This window comes from Schistocerca nitens, chromosome 12, assembly GCF_023898315.1.
Source record: "Schistocerca nitens isolate TAMUIC-IGC-003100 chromosome 12, iqSchNite1.1, whole genome shotgun sequence".
Classification (NCBI taxonomy): domain Eukaryota; kingdom Metazoa; phylum Arthropoda; class Insecta; order Orthoptera; family Acrididae; genus Schistocerca; species Schistocerca nitens.
In genome coordinates, this window is record NC_064625.1 from 98360942 (window position 1) to 98375809 (window position 14868).

The 14868-nt window shown below is 43.8% G+C and overlaps 1 protein-coding gene across 1 annotated transcript in view; it reads left to right on the forward strand.

The window, feature by feature from the left end:
* Positions 1-14868, forward strand: part of LOC126215118 (5'-3' exoribonuclease 1) — a 185714-nt gene that overhangs the window by 157364 nt on the left and 13482 nt on the right. Inside the window, exons 30-32 of the mRNA XM_049941772.1 lie at positions 647-762; positions 5606-5864; positions 14331-14506. Of these exons, the coding sequence (XP_049797729.1) occupies positions 647-762; positions 5606-5864; positions 14331-14506 (551 nt within the window). The remainder of the gene's footprint in view (positions 1-646; positions 763-5605; positions 5865-14330; positions 14507-14868) is intronic.

Sequence of the window (14868 nt, forward strand, 5' to 3'; positions counted from 1 at the left end):
GTCTCAAATGCTACCGATTTCTCTCTCTCTCTCTCTCTCTCTCTCTCTCTCTCTCTCTCTCTCTCTCTCTCTCTCATGTATCCCCATCCCTATCTTTACGCATTTTACACTTCAGGTAAATGTTCACAGGACATGCAGTTTTGTTTAAAAATTTATGTCAGCCAGGAATAAAACCTGAACAGCACGTGTGAGGAGCCAAGTGGTCCATTGAAGACTCATTCTAGCTTTGGCAAGATAGAGATGTGAGGAAAAATTCTAAGCCATTTTTCTCAAGTATTTTAGAATGTTGTATCTAACTGGTTTTGGTCATTTATATTTGTGTTGTGAGCTTCACATACCACAAATATAAAAGAATTACTAAAATCTGATTGCCATGTGGTTTCCTCGTTGGTAGGGCTTTGTGTTGCCTTCAGACTTTGGTCCAGAGATTCAGCACTTGTGTAGCAGGATGTGTGTCTGGGTATAATGATAGGACACGTGGATGTATAATCTTAACAAGGTGAAAATACAGTAAAAATTACTGACCACATAGTGAACTAACATCTGAGGAGTTTTGTGTGTGTGTGTGTGTGTGTGTGTGTGTGTGTGTGTGTGTGTGTGTGTGTGTGCAGCAGGATATTGAAATGTTTCTGTGTTCTTTTTGTAGGGCTCGGCATCCCCCGCTATGCATACATTCCCCAGGAAGACGGTACAGTGCAGGCTAACGTTCAGATGCCGGACAACACAACCTACCACGGGGAGTGCGCTGCCAACAGGGAACAGGTCTGTCATTCGCCACATCTTCACCTGCTGTAGTCTTGATTTTGTTATCCAGGGCAACGGAAACTTGATGCTGTAACATATATGTGTTAAAATTTTGCTGTGTTGTGCTCTTTAGCAGCTACATACAAAAATACTGAGTGGTGGAGAGAAATGTGGGAACTTGAAATAATTAGAAAAAAATGAAGTAGTATTACAAAACTTCATTGGAAATTCAAAATGTGTATTTTTTTAATGTTTCATGCGAACTTGCAAGTCAGTACGTAGTTCACAAAGTGACGATGAGAAAATTTGTAAACAGAGAATTAAAAAGTATTCCATGAAGTTTTAGGATTGCAGTCAGATGATGTAATCTTCTTGCCACGATATTTTAGCTGAAAATCTTTCAACCATCTTCAGGTGAGAATTTTGCAGCAGGGATTGCTCGTAAACATCACTACCTTTATACAAAAAATTGGCAAGAAGATACATGCCCAAAGACAGGCCACTACATGAGCGACCTCTGTCAGAGTTACGCACTTTCTTCAAGTACTGTTTCGTCTATGATGCACAGGCACGTGGGTAATCATATACTGCATGCACGTTCTCTATCAGAATGCGCAGTTGTGGAGTTAAAATTCAAATTTCATAATGAATAAAATTAAATGTCACTGGACATGTCATAGGTCATAAAGCGTCTTCTTTCTGAAGAAATTAAAGATATCACCAGTTCCCATGCCTTATCCAGTTGAGAGCCACCACGATTAATAAGATCTTGTACTAATCGCACCAATTCCATAATATGCCGGCCGCGGTGGTCTAGCGGTTCTAGGCGCGCAGTCCGGAACCGCGCGACTGCTACGGTCGCAGGTTCGAATCCTGCCTCGGGCATGGGTGTGTGTGATGTCCTTAGGTTAGTTAGGTTTAGGTAGTTCTAAGTTCTAGGGGACTGATGACCACAGATGTTAAGTCCCATAGTGCTCAGAACCATTTGAACCATTTCCATAATAACTGATCCCAGAAGGATCTCATTGAAGCCTAAGATTCTCGTGAGAGAGTAATCCATGGAATGTCCTGTGGAGATACAGTGCACAGCTATGGCTGACTTACTGAGCTGCAAAAGGTGACTGTGGCGATCAAGTTAAACACATCTGTCACGCAAAGTGCACGTTGTCTGACCATCGTAGGCTTTGCCACACTGGCAAGGTACTTTACAGATTCTAGTCTTCCGCAGTCTTTTGCTGACCTGAGACGAGCACATGTCTTTGCAGGTAGGCAGAAGATTACTTTGACTTGACTTTTTCATAATATTCTGCCTAATTTCAATAAAATGATGCTGACATACAGTAGGAATGCCCTGGACTTGAACCAGTTGTTCTCATCTTGATCATGTGAATGGTCACGTTTATTCTTCCGTAAAGCTATGCTCATGTGATATAGAGAATATCTATTATCTTTAACCATTGACTGAAGGTGTTCCAGCTTCTGTGCAAGGCTCTCCATCAGACACAATATGTGCCCGGTGAACCAACATTCAAAGGACGCCCATATTTTGTGACGGGTAGTGGCAGCTAAATGCCTGCAAACACTGTTCTGTATGTGTGGGCATTAAGGTAAATAGAATCCTGCAATGATCTGTCCACTTTCCATGTGACCAAGACATCCAGAAATGCAGACAGCCACCCTTCTCCACTTCCATCGTAAATTTGATATTCTCGTGGATAGAATTCCAATGCTGCAAAAAGCGTGACAGTTCTTCTTCACCATGGGAAGACATTTCACCAGAAGACTTTTCGTTTAAATTCCGCTGAATCAAGTGCCCTCTCCTCAAAGTCTTCCATAAAAAAAGTTTTCTACCAGAGGGGACAGAGGACTACCCATGACAGCACCATCAATTTGCTCAAAATATTCACTGTTGAATAAAAAGTTGGTTGAGGAAAGGACATGGTGAAATAGTGCTATTATATCAGCTTTAGACTTACTTCTGATGAGTGACAGCAAATCCATGAGAGGGACCCTAGTGCAGAGTGAGATGACATCAAAGCTTACTAATATGTCCCACACAATGTGAATATGATATGAACACTTCCCCGCAAAAGTTCTCAGTAAAGATGCAGTATGTCCATCTCGGACGTACATTGGAGTGCCGATATTTCTCACAATAGGATGTAATGGAAGACCGTTTTTGTGTATTTTTGGTAAGCCATATAACCGTGTTGGGACAGAGCTACGATGTCTTAATCTTTTTACAGCTTCTTGCAGAAGGGAAGAAGAATACAGCACCACTGTTATTTCTCTTTCTCCTGTCCCTGTGGGGTTTTTATCAATCTTCCTGTGCATTAGTTCAGTCAACAAGCTATAAATCATCTGTTAATAGAGGTCACATAGCAGCACAGTGGCATTTCCTTTATTCACTGGAAGGACCACAGTGTGTGGATCGTCTCGTAGCTTTCGTAGTGTGGTCCTTTCCGTCGAGGAAATGTTATTCTTCTGGGGTCGAGCTCTCATGAGTACGTGATAGTTTCATGTCTGATTTCTTCTGCAGCATCACTGGGAAGAGGTCTAATAGCTTCTTCACCAGCACCAATAAAATCCGTTACAGGCAAGTTTCTAGGCACAAACACAAATTTCAAGCACTGACAGCATCATGTTGTCCAAAACTTTATCCATGAAACTGACCAGGGAGTGTCGAAAAGTGTGTTGTTGCAGTAACATTGCCCCCCCCCCCCCCCCAATCCTGCGTGCGGCATAGATGGAGCAATATTTGAAGAGGGTGCGTAACTAGGCAGAGGTCACTCGTGTAGTGGCTATCTTTGCGCAACGGTCTTTGTGCCAGGTTTTTGTATAAAGGCAGCAATGTGAACTAGTAATCTCCAGTGCAAAACTGTCACCTGAAGATTGCTGAATCGTTGTCTGCCAAAATATTATGGCAAGAAGTCACTGCTATTGGGCTGCAACAGCCAAACTTCATGGAATTCTCTTTACTCTGGGAAAATTTCAAGATTCACTGAGAATTAAAGAATTAATAAACACATTATAGAGATAAGTTCTTCGCTTCAGCGAATAACTCCTGTAAAGTGTAGAATGTAGAGGAGGAAACCTCTCTACTTGAATTTGAATACTTCAGATTTAGCTCTCGATTTTTTAAAATTTTGCTGTAAGCCTGTTGAAAATGAAACCAGCTGAATGGTGCACACTTTTCTCTACAGTGCTTAAGAAACTATTATATCATTTTTCCATCTGCCATTCGGTGACTGAATGTTGCAGTTAATTCTTAATGAATCAATATTGGCAACAACAAATTGCCTATGGCCTACAGCAAACTGACTCTGCAAAGCAGTTTGACTATGTGGTTCTGGGCTAAGAATATTCATAGTGACTGTACAGAATAGCCACAAGATGTGACACCATGTGAGATAGGAGAGTGAAAGTAAGCAAAGTAAACAAGCCTTAACGTTTCAATGTCAGACACAATGACCTTATTGTGGTAGTGAAGATAGCAGCATCCAGGTTCTGCACAAGACTTTGAATTAATGTGTCATTTCTAAGAAATGTATTGTACCAAACAGTGTAATGTGTTATTCCTGCTCTCAACTATTAAATTTTCATTTCCAATTGCTTTTAACACCAAAATAACTGGTATGTTGCAATGTTCAGAAATATTTGAGAACAGGAAGCCCAACACATTTTTACTTATGTTTTGTATCACGGATCTTCACAGAAGTTCATTGTACACATGGCTTTACAGTCCTGGATTAATCACTACTTTTATATGCTGTATGTGCAGTTCATTATTCTACTTATTTTATGACTTAACTTCTTCCTTTTTCATCAGTTTATTCACTTTTGATTATAGTTAGTTATTTTTGCCACAGTACTTTGATAACTAAAACTCATCACAAACACCCAGCAAAGATAGCATGCTCATCTGAGATAGTTATAGAAACCCCCTGCTCCTGCCCCTCCGCATCTGCCCCTGCCCCGCCACATCCTCCTCTGAATGACCCCCCCCCCCCTCCGTAATTCTGACCCCCCCCCTGCATATCTGCCATCCCCCCCCCACATATCGGCCCCTGTCCCCCACATATCTGCACCTGCCCACGTCTACCCACCCCCACCCCCCGCATCTGCACGTCACCCCCCCCCTCCCACAACATCTGCCCGTCATCCACATCTCTCCATCCCTCTCACATAATCTCCCTCCCCATACCTGTCACTGTCCTTCCCTTTACCTTAATCTCTCCCTCTGCCTCATCCTTCTCTCTGTCTCATCTGTCTCATCCCTTATCTCCCCCCCCCCCAACATTTCTCTCTCTCTCTCTCTCTCTCTCTCTCTCTCTCTCTCTCTCTCTCTCTCTCTCCCTCCCTCCCTCCCTCCCCCTCCCTCCCACCCCCTCCCTCTGTGTGTGTGTGTGTGTGTGTGTGTGTGTGTGTGTGTGTGTGTGTGTGTGTGGTGTCATCCTCTTGTTATCAGATTTGGGACATAGTTGAAAAGGAAGAAAGAAAGATAGAGAGAGAGAGAGGGGGGGGGGGGTGGGGGGGGGGGAGCACGCATTGAGGCAAACTCTCAACCACTTGCGTATGAGTCCTGAATTTTTTGTGCATTACTAACTGAGGGTCAACCAAGGTAAAAAAGTGAAAGGTAGCAGGTGTGGTGCCTGGGACAAGAACCTACACTACAGTACAAGTGGTTTCAAAAAGTAGATCCCACCACTGGGGACCTCCTCTAGTCTGTATAATTGCCCGTTTCTTTTGTAGTGCCTTCAAAACTTTACTTTTAGATAATGACATCTGACATACCTGCTTATTGCTCAGTGTTTAATAATTGGTAGGAGCAACTTTAAAGTGCCTTTTCTGTGCACTGCAGGCATCGGAGAGTGCAGCCCGAGTGGCACTTGCCGAGTTGGAAGCTGCCGGCGGTGCACTGCAGTTCGGAGCGTCTGGCCAGAGCTGGATGCAGTTGCACCAAAAACAGCAGCCGTTTGGCAGTGGGAGTGGAGTCCACCACGGCAAAGGTGCAGGGGTAGGAGCACTGCCGGCACCTCCCCAGCAGTGGTTCCAGAATGGCAGCCCCAGTGCCCGGTTCAATCAGCAGCCGCACGGACAGTGGAGGTCACACACGGCAGGTAAACGTTTCTCAACTGTTCGGAGGCCTCCCTTCTGTCCGACCCGACGTGTTGTCTGTAATAATTAGCACCCTCCTTGCAAAGAAACTTTGCAATTTCTAGCATAACTTGTCTTCACTCTTGCCTTTTGGGTAAATGTTAGCCTTCAATTCGACTTCCAATAATAATTCAGTTAACTGAATTTTGGCCTTTACGTCATATTCCTCCAGAGATTGCACCCGGTATTCAGGTAGGTATTGCACTTTTGGAACTCTTTTTGCTGTTTAGAACACACTCTGCTTGAGCAATGAGAAGAAATGATCTCGAAATTTGACAAAAATTTGTGGAAAGGGCAGAAACTGTAATCTTTTGGGTTTCCTCTACGAGTCTTTCAACTGCACAGATGAATTCTTTATTAACCAAACATGGAAACCCACTTTTTTTGTCATCGTTGCATTTGATATCGTCCTTCATTGACCTATCTGACCCATTTTCTTACTGTCGAATCAAACGGTGAAAAATCCAGGATGGAATAATGACAATGTTATGAAAAGGACAGATTGCTAGTCACTAGACAGGGTGGAGAAAAACTGTCATGAAATTTTAATCCTGGATAGCTGATGCCAGTAGGAACCTCTGCTGTGTAGGTCGACAACGCACAATTTTTAAGCTGTGGAAACTTGGCACCACGTGCTCCGATTGGCCCCGGGATTGCCCTTTTGCCAGATGCTGTTGACAGTGCACGACCACAAATGCTTTGCCTGCCAGAGTTCGCTATGTATCCGAGGCGGGCCCGCATGCTCTTTTATAAATTATGTCGGCTGTGAAAAGGGCCTTTTTTGTAGTTAGGACATTGTTTGCTTAAAGCAGGTACTCGAACTTGCGACCCTCTGATGGGGGACAAGCTTGGTAACGTCGAGTGGTGTTTTGCCGAACTCTTTCAAAGATTCGCGGCATTGCCCTTATGTGATTGGCGGCATTAATTCCTCTTCATTTCTAGGTGGTTCGTATTTGGGTGGGTGAACTAGAACCTTGAAGAATACCCACAGGAAAAGGTCTGGTGGCATGAGGTCTGGTGATTGCAGGGGCCACGTCATACGAGCACCTCTGCTAATTACCCAGCTGTCGAAGAGTTCATTTAAATATCCGCACACAGCACGACTGTTATGTGTGGGTGCGTCATCGTGCTGCAACCACATTCGTAACCATATGTCCAGGGGAACATCTTCCAGCAGGCTGGACAGAGTTTCATGCAAAAAGTGAAGGTAATTTGCCCTGGTAAGTCAGGGAGGTACATGGACTGGCCCAATCAGGTGGTCACCCACAATGCCTGCCCAAATGTTGAGCAAAAATCGTTCCTGATGTCTGTGGACATACTTGATGTGAGGATTTCCCCTTGCCCAGTGGTGAACATTTCGAGTGTTGTGGAGGACATCCCGATGGAAGGTGCACTCATCTGTAAACAACACAATGGTGGGGAAGCCGGGATCTCGTACAACACACCGCAGAAACCCCAGGCAAAACCCTAGCCTGTGTTTGTAGTTCACCACAGGATTTAGGTCTTGGACAGGGTGGAAACTAAATGAATGCTGGCCATCATCCCTCAAAACCTCCCAGACTAACCAATGAGTGACCCCCATGTCATGTCCAACTGCTCGAGTACTTGTCTAGATGCTTTCTCAAAGGCATTCCAAAACATCCCAAAGGTGTTCTATAGGATTCAGGTCAGGACTCTGTACAGGCCAGTCCATTACAGAGATGTTATTGTCATGCAGTATCACGTTGTATTCCACATCTTCCGGCATCACTGTGATATCCCGCTAACGAGCCTGTTTTGCCAAGTTGCCGGTGAATTGTTGTAAAAGTTTGCAGGTGTGGGTGGCATCTTGCTGGGTACCATTCCTCATACAACCAACGAGCTTCATGCACATTACAATATCTCGTTCTTCAAACGAATGCTGTGCCACCATGCTTACTGTATGATCAAATCGCAGGTGACGTGTGTGCTCTGAAGCTAAGACCTATTCGACGTGTGTGTGTATCACATTGTGGCAGTAACGGGAAGAGGGACATTTGTCCACTATGTGATCAAACCCCCAAAAACATACATTTTTCATATTAGGCACATTGTGCTGCCACCTACTGCCAGGTACACCATATCAGTGACTGCAGTAGTCATTAGACATCGTGAGAGCAGAATGGGGCGCCCCACAGAACTCACGGACTTTGAACATGGTCAGGTGATTGGGTGTCACTTGTGTCATACACCTGTATGCCAGATTTCCACACTCCTAAACATCCCTATGTCCACTATTTCTGATGTGATAGTGAAGTGGAAATGTGAAGGAACACGTACGGCACAAAAGCATACAGGCTGACCTTGTCTGTTGACTGACAGAGACTGTCGACAATTGAAGAGGGTCGTAATGTGTAATATACAATCATCTATATAGACCATCACACAGGAATTCCAAACTGCATCAGGACCCACTGCAAATACTATGACAGTTAGGCTGGAGGTGAGAAAACTTGGATTTCATTGTTGAACGGCTGCTCATGAGCCACACATCACGCCGGTAAATGCCCAACAATGCCTCGCTTGGTGTAAGGACTGTAAACATTGGATGATTGAACAGAGGAAAAAACGGTGTGTGGTGGAACGAATCACGGGACACAATGTGGCGAACCGATAGCAGGGTGTGGGTATGACAAATTCCTATTGAACGTCATGTGCCAGTGTATGTAGTGCCAAAAGTGAAATTTGGAGGCTGTGGTGTTATGATGTGGTCATGTTTTTCATGGAGGAGGCTTGCACCCTTTGTTGTTTTGCATGGCACTATCACAGCAAAGGCCTACTACATTGATGTTTTAAGTACCTTCTTGCTTCCAACTGTTGAAGAGCCATTCGGGGATGGCGATTGCACCTTTCCACACGATCGAGCACCTGTTCATAATGCATGGCCTGTGGTGGAGTGGTTACACAACAATAACATCCCTGTAATGGACTGGCCTGTACAGAGTCCTGACCTGAATCCTATAGAACACCTTTGGGATGTTTTGGAATACCGACTTTGTACCAGGCCTCACCAACTGACATTGATACCTCTCCTCAGTGCAACACTCTGTGAAGAATGGGCTGCCATTCCCCAAGAAACCTTCCAGCACCTGATTGAATGTATGCCTGCAAGAGTGGAAGCTGTCATCAAGGCTGAGGATGGGCCAACATCATATTGAATTCCAGCATTATCGATGGAGGGCGTCAGGAACTTGTCAGTCATTTTCAGCCAAGTGTCCAGATACTTTTGATCACATAGTGTATGTGTGAACCGACAACCATAGCGCTGCTCGTCAGCTGATGAATGGCAACAGGGCAATCCCACGGCCAATCGTAATGTGGGGCCTTAGCTTCCGTAGTTTAAAGATGGTGCGTTATCGACCTACACAACATTAGTAATTTTGATTCTTACTGCCATCAGCTATCCAGGGTTAAAATTTCGTGACAATTTTTCTCCAACCTGTAAAGTAGAGACGTTAAGTCGCAGACAGGCACTACAAAAAGACTGCTAAACAGGTAAGCTGTCAGCCAGAAGGTCTTCTTCTAAAGTAGACAAAACAACCACTACCCCCACCCATCCACGCTTGCACACACACACACACACACACACACACACACACACACACACACATAACTCAACATACACATGACCACTGTTTCTGGCCACCAAGGCCAGATTTTGAGCAACTGTCCATGAGGGGAGAAGCAGTCTAAGCTGTGTACCAACATAAGCTTTCTTGAATTGTGCAGATGGGAACTCTGCCTGCAATATATCCTACATTCCTGTAACCTCCTTTGGCCTCAATCTTCGTTAGTTACTGTCTTTCACCCTTTCCTGTTCCCACTTCAGCACTACACAGCCTTCTATTCTAACAATGCACCCACAGTCTCTCCTCCCCCACCCTCCATCCATCCACCCAACTGCACCTAGCTGCCCTACCCTCTCCTCACCTCATCCCTTAAGTTCCCATAAGAAGCACTTGACTGCCCTCCACCCCTACCCTACTATCCCTCCCCCTCTCCTCCCCAGCCCTCTCCTTACCCCGACCACCCAGATTGATTCTCCCTTCATCCGCAGTTGCTCCCAGTCTGGTCTCGCTAGCCAGAGACAGTGGTCGTGGTAAGTGAGTTGTATTGGCCTGAATGTATGTGTGTGTGGTCTACTTCAGAAGAAGGCCTCTCGACTGAAAGTGTACTTGTTTAGCAGTCTTCTTGTGGTACCTTTCTGCGACTCAACGTCTCCACTTGTTGATATAGTTTGTAGTTGATGGCTGGGGACACCACATCACTGTTACAGGCAGTCTGCAAATATCAGTTCATAGTTGTTGACTACTACATCTACATGGATACTCTGCAAATCACTTTTAAGTGCCTGGCAGAGGGTTCATCGAACCACCTTCACAATTCTCTATTATTCCAATATCGTGTATAGCGTGTGGGAAGAATGAACACCTATATCCCTTATTTTATCTTGGTGATCGTTCCTCCCTATGTAAGTTGGTGTCAACAAAATATTTTTGCATTCGGAGGAGAAAGTTGGTGATTGTAATTTCGTGAGAGGATTCCATCGCAATGAAAAACGCCTTTCTTTTAATTATGTCCTGCCCAAACCCTGTATCATTTCTGTGACACTCTCTCCCATATTTCGCGATAATACAAAACGTGCTGGCTTTCTTTGACCTTTTTCGATGTACTCCGTCAGACCTACCTGGTAAGGATCCCACACCGCGCTACAGTATTCTAAAAGTGGACGGACAAGTGTAGTGTAGGCAGTCTGCTTAGTAGGTCTGTTACATTTTCGAAGTGTCCTGCCAATAAAACGCAGTCTTTGGTTAGCCTTCCCCACAACATTTTCTGTATGTTCCTTCCAATTTAAATTGTTGGTAATTGTAATATCTAGGTATTTAGTTGAATTTACGGCTTTTAGATTAGACTGATTTATCGTGTAACCGAAGTTTAACGCGTTCCTTTTAGCACTCATGTGGATGACCTCACACTTTTCGTTATTTAAGGTCAACTGCTACTTTTCGCACCATTCCGATATTTCTCCTAAATCGTTTTGCAGCTTGTTTTGATCTTCTGATGACTTTATTAGTTGGTAAACGACAGTGTCATCTGCCAGCAACCGAAGATGGTTGCTCAGATTGTTTCCCAAATCGTTTATATAGATAAGGAACAGCAAAGGACCTATAACACTACCTTGGGGAACGTCAGAAATCACTTATGTTTTACTTGCTGACTTTCTGTCAATTACAACGAACTGTGACCTCTCTGACAAGAAATCACAGATCCAGTCACATAACTGAGACGATTGGAGTTAACCCCCTCAGCATCAGTTATGGCTTGAAGATGGTGCTCTGAAGCCCCCAAACTGGTAGCCATATAAGCGTCATCATAAGGATGGATTTAAGTGCTCCATTTTATTACATCTCTATTTTATGGTGAGTAGCACTCTATCCTTTCATAATATTGTTACCATTGAATCACTCATATTTTCTTTGCAAGCCTCACAAATGAATGTGGTGTGGTCTTCTCCGCATTCAGGAAATTAATTACAGATCCAATCCCACAATCAGCAGGATTTTCAGCCAACTTCATCATTCTAAACAAGCACTGGACACCATAGGCAACACACATAGGACTCAAAATGGTATAATATCCTTCTCCTCAATTCAAGGCAACTACTGCACATGTGACAAATTCATAACCTCCTGCGCTGTTATCCTGTTTTTATGGAGTGAGCTCACAAATATTGCCAGGTATGATGCAAGTGAACACGCAAGTCGATCAGTGCAGAATGAGTATCATATTTATTCATCAATTTAACAGTTATTGGATCTTCTATAACCATATATGTGATATGTCACTATTACATACGTAAAATATAAACATATTACTCAGTGCACGTACCCAGTAAGTACATGTGTCTACAGAGGCACATGTTCTGGGACAAAACAATACATATTCTTCCGACCTAGCGAAAATAAGAGTAATAACAGTTCAGTCTCTTGGTCAATGTTAGTGAATAGATGGCCTATGTAGGTAGTGGCCCAAAATATATTTTAGGATGTCGTCATATTTTGTATGGGATTAAGCAATATTTTTTAAAAAATTAGCACATATTGCTGAATAGCCTTGACAGTTGCTCAATGTTATGGGCCCCACATCACCTTAAACCAGCTCCCGGTATAGGTGAACATTGGTTTAGTAGCCCAATCTAAAGTTGGGAGACTGACTATGAGGGACTTGCTCATTCACACTGAAGTTTACTAAGCAATGCTGACAAATCAGCTTACTCATTAATCACATAATAACCTGCAAACCATGGATGAAGGGCAACATCCTGGTGCTATCTTCCCAGGTATGTGGAAAGCGTCTGCCAGAGTGCCACACTGCAAACTGTTGTTGGCGGCCTGAGTATATAGAAAAGGTTCCTATATATGTTTGATATCACCACTAGGTTGGATTAAAGGAAGACATCGAAGCTATTTAGAGGCATGCTGCTACATTTGTTACGAGAAGGTTCAATCGACACACTAGTGTTACGGATATGTTCTGTAAACTTGAATGGGAATCCCTGATGGGAACGCTATTGAAAAGTTTAGAGAACTGACATTTGTGACTGCAAAAAGATCCTACTGCCTCCAGTGCACACAAGGTGGACAAAAATATGGAAACAGCAAAAACTCACCACATTACCATGACTAATACAATATGGGAAAACTGTTGGCATTCAAAATAGCTTCCAGTCATCTCAGAATGGATAAACCTTGTAAGGTTTTCATGGGACTCTTAGAATCTTATACCATTCTTCCTGCAAAATAGTGGCAAGTTCATATAACAGTGGTGGAGGTGGCTAACGATTGTTCACTCTTCTCTCCAAATTAGACCAAAAAGGATCTAGATTATTGAGATCTGGCGACTGGTGGGCAGGGGAGATGCAGCAATTCATCCTTGTCTCTCAAAACCATATTGTTTTATATATTTATCAGTAAAGCAAAATACGAGGGCGGTTCAGAAAGTAACCTCCGATTGGTCACAGTGCGGGTTGTGGGGGGAGTAGCGACGCCATCTGTGCGTTCACGCACTCAACAGGTCAGTCGGCATCAAGCCGTGGTCGAGTGAACGTCGTACCTGCGCTAGTTTAGTTTTTGTGGCAGTTTGAAATGTGTGCTGCAATAGAAAACCCCGCCAAATGTGAAGTGCGTGCTGTCATAAGGTTTTTTACAGCCAAAGGATATTCTGCAGCAGCTATTCATCGTGAGCTTTGTGCCGTGTACGGACCAAGAGTTATGAGTGAAGGAGTTGTCCGTGAATGGGTACGTTTATTTAAAAGTGGATGAGAAAACGTTCATGATGGAGAGGAGTGGTAGACCATCATTGGTGACTGACGAACTCTTTCAGACAGTTGATGCAAAAGTTCGTGAAAATCGACGTTTCTCAATGTCGGAGTTGTCTACTGGTTTTCCACAGATTTCTAAGACTCTCTTGTATGAGATAGTGACAGCAAGATTGGGTTACCGTAAGTTCTGTGCACGATGGGTGCCCAAAATTCTTACCGACCACCACAAAACTCAAAGAATGGCCTCTGCATTAGACTTTCTGTCACATTATGAGGACGAAGGAGAACCATTGTTAAACAGAATCGTGACCGGTGACGAAACCTGGATTAAGTACGTGAACCCTGAGACAAAAGAACAATCAAAGATGTGGGCACATTCAAATTCGCCTACCAAACCAAGAAAAGCCTCGCAAGATTTTTCTGCCAGAAAACTGATGGCAACGGTGTTTTGGGATGCCAAAGGGGTGTTGTTGGTTGAATTCATGGAACGTGGTACGACCATTAATCAAGACATGTACTGTGAAACAATAAAAAAGTTACGACGGGCTATACAGAACAAACGCTGTGGTATGCTGACTTCCGGTATCGTTTTTTTGCACGATAACGCCCGTCCTCACTCTGCTCGCAGAACAACGGCCCTTCTTGAGTCCTTCAAGTGGGACGTTATCAACCGTCCACCTTACAGCCCAGACCTGGCGCCAAGTGATTATCACCTCTTCATGCATTTGAAGAAATGGCTCGGGTCACAGCGGTTTGATGACGACGAAGAGCTCAAAGATGCGGTCACAGGCTGGCTCCAGGCACATGCGGGTGATTTTTATGCAGAAGGAATTTCAAAGCTTGTGAAGAGATACGATAAGTGCCTCAATCGCTATGGAGACTATGTAGAAAAATAGTGCAAAGATGTAGTTGTAAGATGTATATATTAAAATATTTTTATTTAACTTGGTGTATTTTTTTAAATCAACCGGAGGTTACTTTCTGAACGGCCCTCGTAGATTTAAGTTAGTAGTGTTTCTATAGCAAGTAGAGATATTCCACCATGCAGTGTTTCAACGCTTAACATACAATGGTGTCATCTGCCTTCCAGCTGACACGTCAGACCGGAGTCGGCTGAGGGACCATCAGGGGCACCCTCCAAAAGGATCTCGGGGCAGCCCGGGGTGGCAGCACCAGCATCAACATCAGCAGCAGCATCAGCATCAACAGCAGCACCTGCAACATCACGGACGTCATGGCCAAGGATTCCAACCACCGTTTGGGCAGGTAGGCTGAATGGCAATTGCTTGCTGATAACTGCCTCGTTTGTTATCTCCCTTTTGTTGTGGTCTTCCATCCAAGACTAATTTTTTGCAGCTGTCCATACAATTCAACCCTCTGCAAGCCTCTTCATAATGATTGCAACATATATCTTTCTGAACCTTCTTACTGTCATTGGGTTTTAGTCACCACCTACAATTTTTACCCCCACATTTCCCTCTGTTACCAAATTGATGACTCTTTGAACCTCAGAATACAAGGTGTGATTAAAAAGTAATGAGAATTGTATTTCTTAAAGTGTCTTTATTTATTCATCAATTTCAATTTTGTTCACTTTAGAATAATCCCCCTGAGATATAATACTCATG